Genomic DNA, 15,000 nt, shown 5'->3' on the forward strand with positions numbered 1-15,000 from the left:
CGGCCCGTAGTTCTGCATGAAGTCGTGCTGCAGGCAGTTTCTGTTTGACTGGATGTTTGCGCTTCACTTCCTCAGTGCAGAAAGATTCAAACTGTGAACCGTCCGCAACACGAAAGCACGAGTCCACATTTGGAGCTGCGGCGGTGGCCCTCACGGTGTGGCCCTCACGGTGTGGCCCGGCGGCCCTCACCGTCGCGCCCAGCGGCCCTCACCGTCGCGGCCCTCACCGTGCGCGCCCGGCTGCCGTCGCGGCCCGGCTGCCCTCACCGTCGCGGCCGGCTGCCCTCACCGTCGCGGCCCGCTGCCGTGCGCGTCCAGCGGCGGCCCTCACCGTGCGGCCCGGCCCGGCTCACCGTCGCGGCCCGGCCTCACTCACGGCGGCCGGCTGCCCTCACCGTCGCGGCCCGGCTGCCATGCGCCCAGCGGCCCTCACCGTCGCGGCCCGGCTGCCGTCGCGGCCGGCTGCCCTCACGGTGTGGTGCGGCCCAGCTGCCGTCGCGGCCAGCGACCCTCACCGTCGGCGGCCCGCGCCCTCACCGTGCGGCGGCCCGGCCTCACCGCGGCGGCCCGGCGGCCCTCACCGTGCGGCGGTGGTTCGCTGCTGTGTGAACAGCTGTGAGCTGGTTCTTTGTTTAACATGTGTGAAACGTTTCAGGTGTTCAAATGATGTTGAAGGAAACTGTGTGTCTGTGTGTCTGTGTGTGTGTGTGTGTTGCAGGCAGCTGACACACAGGAAACACACAGGGAGGAATATGACCCCCACACCACATATGGTATGTTCCTGTGGTTACCATGGTAACAGTTATTGTTGTATGACGGCTCTTCGTTGCCCCCGTGTGGACGTGTGCCGTCTCACCTGACTGACCTCGGATCTGTTTTGGTGACGCAGACGATGGGATTAAATATTTACGGACCGGTTATGGAAAAGATCAAATACAAATATCCGAAAATATTAGAACAACAGATAATAAAGATCAAATCTCTGTGTGTCTCTACAGGAAGCAGCTTTGTGGTTCCTGCCTCTGGCTTCGTGTGTCGACTCTGTAACAAGTTCTTCTACAGCGAGACGACAGCACGACACACACACTGCAGGACACACACACACTACCGCAACCTGCAGGTAACACACACACACACACACACACACTACTGCAACCTGCAGGTAACACACACACACACACACTGCAGGACACACACACACACACTGCAGGACACACACACACACACACTGCAGGACACACACACACACACACCTGCAGGACACACACACACACACACTGCAGGACACACACACACACACACTGCAGGACACACACACACACACTGCAGGACACACACACACTACCTCAACCTGCAGGTAACACACACACACACACTGCAGGACACACACACACTACCGCAACCTGCAGGTAACACACACACACACACACACACTACCTCAACCTGCAGGTAACACACACACACACACAGCAGCAGGACACACACACACTACCGCAACCTGCAGGTAACACACACACACACACACACACTACCTCAACCTGCAGGTAACACACACACACACACACACTACCTCAACCTGCAGGTAACACACACACACACACACACTGCAGGACACACACACACACTACCTCAACCTGCAGGTAACACACACACACACACACACACACACACACACACACACACACACTACCGCAACCTGCAGGTAACACACACACACACACACACACACACACACACCCGAACAAACTGCTGAGTGTGTCCTGTCGTGTTTCAGAGCCTCGGACCTCAGCGGAGACGCGAAGACGAGGGCAGAGCTGCTCTGAGCTGAGCCGCTCACACTGTATCCCACAATGCACCTGTGTTTCCAGGTAACTGCTGCTGACGCCATGCTGCGTGGAGACATGTGGGACCAGGCGGGTCCGTCACTGTCAGAGCAGCTGCAGAGGAGGACTTTAATGAAGACAGGTGGATCTGCTAAAGGACTGTTGGGCCTTTACCCCCTCCAGCGAGGATGAAGATGTGCGGCTGCTCCAGCAGGGCTTCTGCTTACTGAGGCAGAAAACCCAAACACTGAACTGATCACAGCGGTCAGATTAATCCTCTGTCTTCTCCGTTAATTGTTCCGCCTCTCTATTAAATTCTAACTTATCACCGCTTCATTTTTGGTGTTGTGTTTTATTACCCTGACAGTCTCTGACAGTGGTGATTATCGATGGAATATGTTAAATTGGACTTCTTCAAACATGCAACAGGCTGCTTCTCAGTCCACGTGGCATGCTTCTCCCCGTCGCGCCCGCAGGGGGCGCTGTGCCCGCTCAGCGCAGAGGATTGTGGGTCGGAGGAGGCAGCAGCAGCGGAGCATCATCATCACTGGACGGCGAGCCGGACCGGGACTCTTCTCACCGGACTTTAACCTGAGCTGGGAGCCGTTTCTCCGCACCGAAGTGCCTTAAGACCGGAGGGAGAGATGGGACACGGAGACCTGATGAGCCAGGCGGAGGATGTGGCGGACCAGGTGAGCTGCTCTCCGCGGGGAAACACACACCCTGAGGCGGCCACAGACAGGGCTGGGACTCGGGAAGACAGCGGTTGTCTGGAAATCTTCCGCTGCTTCAGAAATCAATTCATAAATCTGTTGTATGGAGATTTGTACACGGTACACACTCCTCATGAACCAGTAGTGTCTGCCGGTAAATTCGGCATGCCGATTATTTACCAGAACAGCACTTTGTTCTAGTGTAGATTAACTTTTGTAACTTTTAAGCATAGCCGCAGACTTTGTTGTACAGCGTAGTTTGATGCAGGCAGATTGTGGGTGTAACACGAAAGTCTCAAGTTTTACTTAAACACCAAAAAATACCCTTTTAGTGAAGTTCTGCCGACGTGAGGAGTGGCTCCTACTGATGTGAGCAAGGCCTTCGGTTATTTTCTACCAGCTAAGAATGTCGGCGGATAAGCAAGGGAACTTTAAACTCACAGATTTGTGAACGGAGTCTGGTGTTACGTTCACCGCATGTTCGAGAGAGGAAAGGGGGAAAAGTGATACTCGTTTCTACAACGTCTGTTTCATAGAAAAAGACTTTGGGAACGATATTAAAGTCAGTTCTAGATTTGTAAATGCTGTGAGTCTCTGCTGACTAAAAAGAGGTGTTAAATTCACAGATTTCTCAACGGAGTCTGGTGTGACGAATAATATGACAAAAAACGGAAGTTATCGAATTTGAATGTTACTTTCTATCACGGAATGATACAAACATGAAACTAAAAGTAAAGTATTAATAATTAAATATGAATTGCTGAATGTGAAGCAACAGGTAGTAAGGGCAGCGGAAGTGAAATCAAAGCCTTGAAGTGCTGCAGTCGGATCAGATCCAGGAAGCAGTTTGAGGATGTCGACGCTGACTGGCTGCCACATACACAGTCTGGCTGCTGATGCTGCTGTTAGCCTCCAGCTAGCCTCCTGGTCTCAGCAGAGCTCAGTTCAGCCACAGTCCTGCACCTGGACCTTTACCCAGGCCCGCAGGACTTTCTGACTGAACTGTTCATGTAGCAGCGAAGCAGCAGGCCTGTTGTTCAGCTGCCAGTCAAACTGACATGTCAAAATAATGTAGTTATGAGCTACTTGATGTTTAAAATCACTAAACTGTGTTCCACGAAGGCTTCGATCTCCGTCTGTGACCTCGGCTCTTTGCACATTATTCTGTGACTTGGTCACAAAGTGTCTTCACCTGTTCTCCTCACAGGTGTGTGGTACAGTGCAGGAAAAAGTCCTTGAAGTATTAAAGCAGTAAAATGTCCCTGTGCCCGTCTGTCCCCCCCAGTTCCTGCGGGTCACCAAACACTACCTCCCCCACGTGGCCCGGCTCTGTCTGGTCAGCACCTTCCTGGAGGACGGGGTCAGGATGTGGTTCCAGTGGGGGGAGCAGAGCGAGTACATCGACTCCGTCTGGAGCTGTGGACGCTTCCTCGCCAACGTCTTCGTCCTGCTCAACCTGCTGGGGCAGCTGGGTAATACATAAACACACGCGCGCGCATACGATTGTCTTTCTGTACTTGTGAGGACCCTCATTGCCATATCCCCCCTAACAGTAACCTGAACCCGCGAACCAAGTCCTTTGAAGTAGTGACGACCTCACTACTGTCGTCTAAAACTGAAATCGGCCCTCACAAACATAGCAATGCAAGCCCCCCACACACACACTGGCTGTTTATCAGAAGAACAGACGAGAAAACTGATGATTTGGTTTCCAGTTTAAAACTAACACTCAGTCCTCACCAGTGCTGTTGTTACAGCTTTAGTTACTTTACACATTCAGATTAATACAAAATATCAATCAATAATTAATAATAAATTATAATGCATTATTATACAAAGTGAGCTCCACCTTCAGCAGCTGCAGCATTAAAGTGATGAACACATTAATGATTCTGCATGATGAGCGCTTTACCTTTTAGTGCGTTATCTGTATGCTGATGTTAGTACTGTGGTTGTAGCTGGCAGCTGTGTTTCTGCTCTGGTGTCGGTGCTTCATCAGTGAGTCTTCCTCCTCGGCCAGCGGAGAGTTGTAGCTGGTGATGTCTGTGTTTCTAGCTTAATATCTGCGTGCACATTTACAGATCTGATTCTGCACGGACTGACGGACGGTCACGCATGTGTAACTAGTTCTGCTGCAATACTGGCCACATCCGTTCGTCCTGAAGGTGGCGCCAGAGGAAAAGGGTTTCCTTCATCAGCTTCCATACCACCTTAACTTCACTTCCACTTCTATACTTTATACAAGCTGGAGAATAACAGGTCATTCAGCTGACCTGTCAGATATATTTATAATAATAATGAGAATGATAATGTTAATGATAATAATAATGATAATGGTGATAATAATGATAATATTAATAATGATAATGGTGATAATAATGATGATAATAATAATGATAATGGTGATAATAATGTTAATATTAATAATGATAATGGTAATGTTAATAATGATAATGGTGATAATAATGTTGATAATAATAATGATAATGGTGATAATAATGATAATATTATAATGATAATGGTGATAATATTAATAATAATAATAATGTTAATAATGATAATGGTAATATTAATAATGATAATGGTAATGTTAATAATGATAATGGTGATAATAATGTTGATAATAATAATGATAATGGTGATAATAATGATGATAATAATAATGATAATGGTGATAATAATGTTAATATTAATAATGATAATGGTAATGTTAATAATGATAATGGTGATAATAATGATAATATTAATAATGATAATGGTGATAATAATGATGATAATAATAATGATAATGGTGATAATAATGTTGATAATAATAATGATAATGGTAATGTGGTAATGGTAGTTGATGGTAATAATGATAACAGGGCTTGAACAGGGCGCAGTGGTTCCTCTGTGTCGACCCGGTTAAGACGTTACGTGTGAACGTGGAAACGCCTCTAACGTCTTCAGACGCACGTTTTAACGGTCATCAGCAGGAACTCAACAGCCAACACGCAGCAGTGTCCTTATTAAAAACATCAGCGCAACATCTGTCTGTCTGCAGGCGGCTGTGTGCTGATCCTCAGCAGAAACTTTGTTCAGTACGCCTGCTTCTCTCTGTTTGGGATCATCGCCCTGCAGGTATGAACACACACACACACACACACACACACACACACACACACACACACACACCTGTGTCTCATGTTAGGCTCCACCTGCCTTACAGCTGGGAAACAATACGACGCTGCCATTCAGAACCCCACTTAAACATTTGAGAATTTAACGACCTCCTTTTGTTTTTGTCATTTTTCTGCTTTAAGTTTAAGTGACTGATGTGAACGATTGCACGTCGTAACCATGGCGACCTTTTTTGCTGCCGTCCACCCGTCACGATGCGAATGTGCCGTTATCCAGCATGAGTTCGCTTCGAGTTTTTGCAGTTAGTCTCAAAAACAGGTTTACGCACTGGAACGTTTCCGCAGAACAATCAGACACCAGAACACAACATGGGTAAACCACAGAGAAACATAGTACAACTTTAATATATTTGTTATATACACACACGTGCCTCACACAAATATTTCATTACTGAGCTGCAGTTTCATTGGTCTGTGTACGTATTACATCATTTCCTGTTAGTACAAAATAGTCCTGTGTTTTTATTTCTTCTGTACTAACTGGAATCAGAGTACTGTGAACAGAATACTGCATGTACTGCATGTACAGCATGTACAGTATTACTGTATGTACAGTATGTACTGTATGTACTGCATGTACTGTATGTACTGCATGTACAGTATTACTGTATGTACAGTATGTACTGTATGTACTGCATGTACTGTATGTACTGCATGTACTATTACTGTATGTACTGTATGTACAGTATGTACTGCATGTACTGTATGTACAGCATGTACAGTATTACTGTATGTACAGTATGTACTGTATGTACTGCATGTACTGTATGTACTGCATGTACAGTATTACTGCATGTACTGTATGTACTGTATGTACTGCATGTACAGTATTACTGTATGTACTGTATGTACTGTATGTACGGTATGTACAGTATTACTGTTTGTACAGCATGTACAGCATGTACTGTATGTACAGCATGTACAGTATTACTGTATGTACAGCATGTACTGTATGTACAGCATGTACTGTATGTACAGCATGTACAGTATTACTGTATGTACAGTATTACTGTATGTACAGTATTACTGTATGTACAGTATTACTGTATGTACAGCATGTACAGTATTACTGTATGTACAGCATGTACTGTATGTACTGCATGTACAGTATTACTGTATGTACTGCATGTACAGTATGTACTGCATGTACAGTATTACTGTATGTACTGCATGTACAGTATTACTGTATGTACAGTATTACTGTATGTACAGCATGTACAGTATTACTGTATGTACAGTATTACTGTATGTACTGCATGTACAGTATTACTGTATGTACAGTATTACTGTATGTACAGCATGTACTGTATGTACTGCATGTACAGTATTACTGTATGTACAGCATGTACTGTATTACTGCATGTACAGTATTACTGTATGTACTGTATGTACTGTATGTACAGCATGTACTGTATGTACAGTATTACTGTATGTACAGCATGTACTGTATGTACAGCATGTACTGTATGTACTGCATGTACAGTATTACTGTATGTACAGCATGTACTGTATGTACTGCATGTACAGTATTACTGTATGTACTGCATGTACAGTATTACTGTATGTACAGTATTACTGTATGTACTGCATGTACAGTATTACTGTATGTACAGTATTACTGTATGTACAGCATGTACTGTATGTACTGCATGTACAGTATTACTGTATGTACAGCATGTACTGTATTACTGTACACAGTATTACTGTATGTACAGCATGTACTGTATGTACTGCATGTACAGTATTACTGTATGTACTGCATGTACAGTATGTACAGTATTACTGTATGTACAGTATACTGTATGTACAGTATTACTGTATGTACTGCATGTACAGTATTACTGTATGTACAGTATTACTGTATGTACTGCATGTACAGTATTACTGTATGTACAGCATGTACTGTATGTACTGCATGTACAGTATTACTGTATGTACAGCATGTACTGTATTACTGCATGTACAGTATTACTGTATGTACAGCATGTACTGTATGTACTGCATGTACAGTATTACTGTATGTACAGCATGTACTGTATGTACTGCATGTACAGTATTACTGTATGTACTGTATGTACTGTATGTACTGCATGTACAGTATTACTGTATGTACAGTATTACTGTATGTACAGCATGTACTGTATGTAGTGTTGATGTTTCTCCCTCCCGCTCTGCAGACGGTGGCCTACAGCATCCTGTGGGACCCCAAGTTCCTCATGAGGTGAGTGCGTGACCTTTGACCTGTGATCAGGTACAGCTGCAGTCTGCATTTTACTTGAATTGGCCGATGCTGAATTTATCGGAGCTCCTAGAATCTGCAACTCGGATCCACTAAAGTCAGTCGGCGTGTTTGGATTAGTGCGGTCGTGCTTCTGAAGGGACTCGTGAGCCTCTGCAGTCTGATTCTGCGGGAACCTGTCGCAGTGAGAGCAGACCACTGCAGCCAGTGTGATACAGACACTAGAGACAGAGCTTTAACACACTTGGCAGGACGATGAGACGGAGGATCAGTCGGAGTAATCAGTTCTACGGATGAAGGTGGTTCATTTAGCAGCAGATAGAAAATAGATACAATAGAAGATCCACAAGATTCTGTGTGCGCTGACGTAAAGACGAGCTGCTGTAACAAAGAGTTTCCCTTCGGGGATCAATAAAGTTTTTCTGATTCTGATTCAAACTCAAACATCTCCCCCCTCTGTAGGAACCTGGCGTTGGGGGGGGGCCTCCTCCTCCTCCTGGCAGAGTGCAGGGGGGAGGCTCGCAGCGTGTTTGCAGGAGTTCCCTCTCTCGGCCGTCAGAGTTCCCCGAAGCACCTCCTGCAGCTCGGAGGCCGAGTCCTCCTCGTCCTCATGTTCATGACGCTGCTGCACTTTGACCTCAGCCTGTTCAGCGTGAGTCCCACACACACACACACACACACACACACACACACACACACACACCTCCTGAAGTGATCCCTCCGTAACACTAATACACCGATAAACGTGGTGTCCCACAGTGTGAAGGAGCCGTAAGCTCATCTTACATTTAGTGCATTGTTGAAAACATCCTGACATGTAGTGTTTAGCCTGTTAGCTTTGTGTCAGTGTGTTAACGTGTGTAGAGTGTGTAGAGTGTTTACATTTATCGAGCGATTAAAGAGGAGGGTAACTTCTGTGAAGCAAAGATTCTTAGTGATCAACATAAGGTCTTGTACGCTGCAGTCAGCTTGTGCACAGCAGGTCAGACATCACCACCTTTCCTTTGCGTAGTCATTAGTTTTCAGATGGGAAGTTTCGTCCTCAACGAGTTTGAATATACAAAGACAATAAAGTGTTGGACGGACGGACTTCCCTGTTGATGCGTTCAAGGACACTCAGACGTCTGAGAGCTGATTGTTGGCCTCTGAAAAGCATCACAGCGTTCATGTGAATTCATAAATCTGGTAGGAAAGATTGTTGTTTGGTAGCCGAGTTTGAAAATTCAGAGCATCCTTGAACGCGCCAAAAGGAAGCTTTTCTGTCACGTGTTAACCACCACTACTACCAGTGCCGTGTGAGTCCTCATTGTGCCGCGCTGACCTTGTGTTCAGATCCTGCAGAACCTGGTGGGTTCGGCCCTCATCGTGCTGGTGGCGGTGGGCTTTAAGACGAAGCTGGCGGCTCTGACTCTGGTAGCCTGGCTGCTCTGCATCAACTTCACCTTCAACGCCTTCTGGAACATCCCGTCATACAAACCCATGCACGACTTCCTCAAGTACGACTTCTTCCAGACCACGTCGGTGATCGGGGGCCTGCTGCTGGTGGTGGCCCTGGGGCCCGGGGGGGTCTCCATGGACGAGAAGAAGAAGGAGTGGTGAGGAAGAGGAGAGGGGCGGGGGGAGGTGAGCCTCCATGGGCGAAGAAGAACTGATGCTATAAGATGGAGGAAGTGTAACGCTTTGCTGCAGAGGTACAAACGTCTGTCCGGAGGTTCAGTTTGTTTTCAGTGCGGCAGCAGGTCATACTTCAGGCTTTTATTTTGAAAAAATGTTGCCATACTAAGAACAAATACTCTAACCTGCATATTATCAAATATAAGTACATTTAGAAATATATATTTACATATAATTACTTTAACTATTAGAGCATGTTTGTACAGGGTGGTGGATACTTCCTGGGTGGCTGCAGCTTCTTTATACAAAGCAGACTGATGCAAACTGTTTGTTCGAATGTGGGGGGAAAGTGCACATTTGTGCATCATATTATGTTAAATGTGTTGTGTTTGAACAAATGAAATTTTAACTTGACTTTCTGAAGAAGTGGCGGCCCTCGTGCACAGATGAAGGAACGTGTAACAGCTGATATCGTCTGTTTGTGTTTCCAGAAACCTTCCGAACACGAGATCTTCCAGCTCAGCGGACCTCGCGTGTCTCCGCCACAGCCAGAGCTTTCTGCGCAGAACTTTTACAATCACAGACCTAATAATTACTAATGTGACAGGAATTATTTGAGTCTTAGGGCGGACAGAGCTGAACCTCCCGTACCGAACGCTCAGGACGAGCACGTGTAGCGTTACAGTCCAGCGCTCAGACTGATAAAGCTGTGTGTTCGCCCGGTTCTGATCACATGATCACGAGCCTCAGTTCACCTCCAGGCAGAGATCCTTTCAAATGAAACACCGTCAGTGAAATCTGCTAACAACCCAAACAAACATGTTGTATGTTTAAGTTTCGTCTCTCGCCTGATATTTAGTCATTTCACCTGCAGAGAGTAAACCGTGTGTTCGCTGATCTGGAGTCAGCGTGCGGCGACAGATTCTTCTTCACCAGTTCATGTGGGAGATGCAGGTTTTTGTGCGTACGCTTCGTTTGTACATCTGACCGCTGCTCTGCTCAGAACACACCGATATTTATTTCCATTTTTACCCCGACCAATCACAGATTATCTGTGTGTCACGTGATGTGTGTGTGTGACGCTGCTGTTTCCTGGTGATTTTACAGACAGAAACTTCTCGGTTTCTGCTTCAGACTTCTTTTGTTTCCTTCCTGCATTTTGTTTCGTTTTGAAAAAGGTCTAAATCAGCGATAATTAAATATTATTTTTGGGTCACTGGACATTTAATGGAGATGTTGTGATGACGGAGATTCTCCAGCAGGTGGAGCTGTTTACCTGCTTCATTATAAATCAGTTTCACACACAACTAACCACATTTACAGTGGTGTGAAAAAGTGTTTGCCCCCTTCCTGATTTCTTATTTTTTTGCATGTTTGTCACACTTAAATGTTTCAGATCACCAAACAAATTTAAATATTAGTCAAAGATAACACAAGTAAACACAAAATGCAGTTTTTAAATTAAGCTTGTTATTAAGGGAAACCAAAATCCAAACCTACATGGCCCTGTGTGAAAAAGTGATTGCCTCCTAAACCTAATAACTGGTTGGGCCACCCTTAGCAGCAACAACTGCAATCAAGTGTTTGCGTTTACCTTTTGTCTCGTCAGTCCACAGAGTATTTTCCCAAAGTCTTGATGATCCCCAGGACTTTTGGGAAAATACTCTGTGGACTGACGAGACAAAAGTTGAACATTTTGGAAGGTGTGTGTCCCGTTACATCTGGCGTAAAAGTAACACCGCATTTCAGAAAAAGAACATCATACCAACAGTAAAATATGGTGGTGGTAGTGTGATGGTCTGGGGCTGTTTTGCTGCCCAGTCTCTTTCTTATTGTGGAGTCATGAACACTGACCTTAACCTTAAGTTATCGCAAACGCTTGGTTGCAGTTGTTGCTGCTAAGGGTGGAGCAACCAGTTATTAGGTTTAGGGGCAATCACTTTTTCACACAGGGCCATGTAGGTTTGGATTTTGTTTTCCCTTAATAATAACACCCTTCATTTAAAAACTGCATTTTGTGTTTACTTGTGTTATCTTTGACTAATATTTAAATTTGTTTGATCTGAAACATTTAAGTGACAAACATGCAAAAAAATAAGAAATCAGGAAGGGGGCAAACACTTTTGCACACCGCTGTATACTGTTTTAAACATGAACATGTTTTTTGTTCCTCGGTGTTGTGTATCCTGGGAACCGGACGACTCTTCCAGCTCATGTTTCATTTGCTCGGCAGGTACGTCTGGCCTCCTCCCACTCAGACAGATTTCCACCCGTCCTGGATTCGGTCGGGCCAATCACAGCCGTTTATCTAACGGGGCGGGTTTGATACGACGATTGACAACGGGCCAACTTGCATGCGCCACTCAGCGCTACGTCACACGTTTCGTTGCTCTGATTGGTTGTAGGTCTTTCCACCTGTGTCCAGAGGCGTTTGGTCTGCGCCCGTTGATAATGTGGAAATCAAAAATGAACGGAGAGCTTCAGACTATTACGCATTTGAGAATTAGGCGATTCCAGGAAATGTTTTGTCTCTGAGTATCTATAATGTTGTGCCAAAGTGAAATCATTTTCTATCATGTGTTTTTGTAGAAGATGTTTAATAAATGAGTCCAGCATTGTGAAGCATTTAGTGTTGTCGTATTTATTTCATGTTTGAGTCAATATTAGACTCCATTTGGAGAAAACTTAAGTACAGTTTACAGGTACTTTGTGCTTTTATTAATACAACTGACTTTTACTGCAGGACTTATTGTCCATTAATCAATTAGTCCATTGACAGAACATTAATCAGCAACTGTTTTGATAAATGATTAATTGTTTGTTAATTATCAAGAAGAAATGCTCTGGTGTCAGTTTCTGTGTCAGTTTTTCAGTTTTCTGTCTCAGTAACTGAATCTCTTTTGACTGACGGTCGGATAAAAACAAGACGTCACGTTGACCTCTGAAACTTTGACAGGCAATAAATCAATTACTCGATGAAATACTTGGCAAATTAACTGACAATGAAAATAATCATTAGTTGAATACTTTACTTTGGTAAAGGATCTGACTGCCACTTCCACTTCACCTCCTTTGTACTCAGAGACAGAAACCTGAAAACACAAAACTAAAACAGTCAGAGGGAAGAAGAACATTGAGGCAGGCTGCTCATACTGCACTTCTACTACTACTCCTTTCACACTTCCACTTTCAAATCGCCACTTCAACTCCTTTCACCACTGTGACTCCTTTTACGACTTCCACTTTAACTTCTTTCAGTGCTTGAGCTTCACGTTCAGCAGCTGTTGCCGTCGTACAAACACGTTTTTAGACACTGAAGTTTGATTTAAGTGTTTCAGACCACACTTGCATACTTTGCCTCTTCAGCTCCTTTTACTCCCTGTCAGTTTACACTTACTGCTCATAGAGGGCGCTGGTCAGCAGAGCCTCCAGGTTTTTGAAAGACGTTATCAGGACCTCCTGCAGGGAGTGTGGCCACCCGTACGGGCTGCAAACGGAACAAAACCAAGCGCCACACTTCAGCTACACTCAGAGGAAAAAGAAGGCATGTAGCTTCTGTTAGCGTTAGCCTCGACCCTCAGATAGATTAAAGCTGCTGCTGCTGTTCATGTTGCAGCAGCTGGACACTGAAAACACACACACACACACACACACACACACACACACACACAGACACACACAGACAGCTACAGCTGCTGCTTTTTGGAGAAATCAATAACTCATAATTGCAGTGTGTATGTTTTTATAGTGTGTGTGTGTGGTGTTCAGGTGCTGCCCTTGGCTGCATTCTGCAGGTTATTAGAGGACTTGGACAAAACACACCGGTCACTGTGTGTGTGTGTGTGTGAGACCTCTCCTCCTCCTCCTCCTCTTCCTCTTCCTCTAAGTGAATATTGAACTCTTCAGCTGAATGTGGTTTCTGTTTTCATTCTGCTGTCTGACCTCTCAAAGGAAAAGTTTCATTGTTCATCTTCGTCATTTCTCTCGGGGAGTGTGTTCACGTGCACATTAGTGTTTGAGTTTTATCCTGATGTGATTTTTGAATATAAAACATGACGCCTGGTTATTCATCTCCCTGTTTACGTGATCGTATATCAGTGAACTTGTGTCTGTACTGAGTTACGTCCTCTGCTGGGAAACGCCAACTGTATCATTTCTGATCTTTACTGAAGTCAGCTTTCCGTTTGTCTCAGCATGTTGACTATGATTTCATCATATTTTGTGTTTTACTGACGAACTGCTACGTGACGGACTAGTGCCGGGAGGTTCGAGTGTTATGTTGCCTCGGTGTGAACAAAGCTAAACTTAAACTGAGTCAGTTTGTAACGCCGTTTGAGGTTGTGATGCTTCCAGTTTTACGACAGTTTGGTGACATATAGAAGCTGAGGAGGTGAGAGGCTTCGGTGTCGGACTTTCCTGGAGGCAGTACGTACCGGCGCTAATCAAACTCGCCAAAGAATCATTAGAAAAAGAATCGTTTGTTCATTTGTGATCAGAAACCTGGATCCGGTGTTTACAGGCCTCAAGTGTGAGGGGGAGAGTATACATTTAAATTAGATCCTTGCAGGCTGTTAAACCTCTGGTGGACTCGTCACCCGGGCCTTTGCTTTGTTGCCATGTACAGCTTCCTGTAGCTAACACTGGCCAGGTGATCAGGTGCTGCTGGTTCACAGGTGGAAGGGGGCGGGGCCTGGAGAACAAAGGAAAGAGAATTGTTTGGGGTGCGAGAGAAAGGAAGTGCTTCGGGAGGCAGACGGAGGATGTAAGCTCTACAGTGGAGGGATCTGTGTCCCGGTGAAACCTCGTCCGTGTGGAGCTGAAGGAGCTCAGAGAGAAGGGAGGACCGCACGTCGACAACCGATTCACACTTCTACGTCCGGTGAGTTCGACTCCTTTGCCACGTACTGCTGTTCCTGCTTTATATTTCTTACTAAATAGTGTGAAGCGTTTCCGTTTCCGTGCACGTTCCTTTGGAAGGAGGGTTTTAAAGGCACCCAGGTTCTTTCCTCGTGTGACCCAGATCTCGATAAGCAGATCCGAAGAATTGTAACCAGGTTTAAAACTTGAGCTGATCGTAACACTGGTGCACGTGGAAGCACGGTCACTAATAACAGTTCTCACCAAGTTAACATCTGAGCTCTGAGAACACGATGACACTAAACAGAAGAAGAGCCGTCACGTGATCAGGTTAGACGAATCATATTAGCCCGGTGGTGTTGTTAGGCCCACCGGGAGCCAATAAGACCCACTCTGGAATAAAGTGACTGACGGACATCTCAACAGCTAGCCGCTCTCCAGAGGACGAACCCTTAACATCGTAATGACTCCACGATCCTTCCTGTAGCGCCGCCCTCTGGACAAACTGCACATGTTCAGCTCCACGACTGATAAATCATCAGGACGTTCTGTTAACGTCAGTTCATGTTTTTGTG

General features: G+C 45.3%; 2 protein-coding genes across 5 annotated transcripts in view; both read left to right on the top strand.

Moving 5' to 3' along the window:
• The window catches only part of ciz1b (cdkn1a interacting zinc finger protein 1b), a 10,408-nt gene extending 8,249 nt beyond the window's left edge, over positions 1-2,159 (top strand). For 3 of the 4 annotated variants that reach the window (XM_044197419.1, XM_044197417.1, XM_044197418.1), the window contains exons 12-14: positions 719-773; positions 999-1,120; positions 1,869-2,159. In XM_044197419.1, coding sequence (XP_044053354.1) covers positions 719-773; positions 999-1,120; positions 1,869-2,015 — 324 coding nt within the window. In that variant the 3' untranslated portion in view covers positions 2,016-2,159. Of the gene's footprint in view, positions 1-718; positions 774-998; positions 1,121-1,774 lie in introns of all 4 variants that reach the window. The other variant, XM_044197421.1, reaches the window with a different exon arrangement.
• A 148-nt stretch (positions 2,160-2,307) lies between these two features.
• Positions 2,308-12,190, top strand: surf4l (surfeit 4, like). Its single transcript, XM_044197422.1, has 6 exons — positions 2,308-2,515; positions 3,822-4,008; positions 5,580-5,656; positions 7,893-7,936; positions 8,417-8,606; positions 9,287-12,190. The coding sequence occupies exons 1-6, from the start codon at positions 2,468-2,470 to the stop codon at positions 9,551-9,553; spliced, it is 813 nt and encodes a 270-aa protein (XP_044053357.1). The 5' UTR covers positions 2,308-2,467; the 3' UTR covers positions 9,554-12,190.
• Positions 12,191-15,000: the final 2,810 nt, after the last annotated feature.

The sequence above is a fragment of the Siniperca chuatsi genome, linkage group LG5 (assembly GCF_020085105.1).
Source record: "Siniperca chuatsi isolate FFG_IHB_CAS linkage group LG5, ASM2008510v1, whole genome shotgun sequence".
NCBI lineage: Eukaryota > Metazoa > Chordata > Actinopteri > Centrarchiformes > Sinipercidae > Siniperca > Siniperca chuatsi.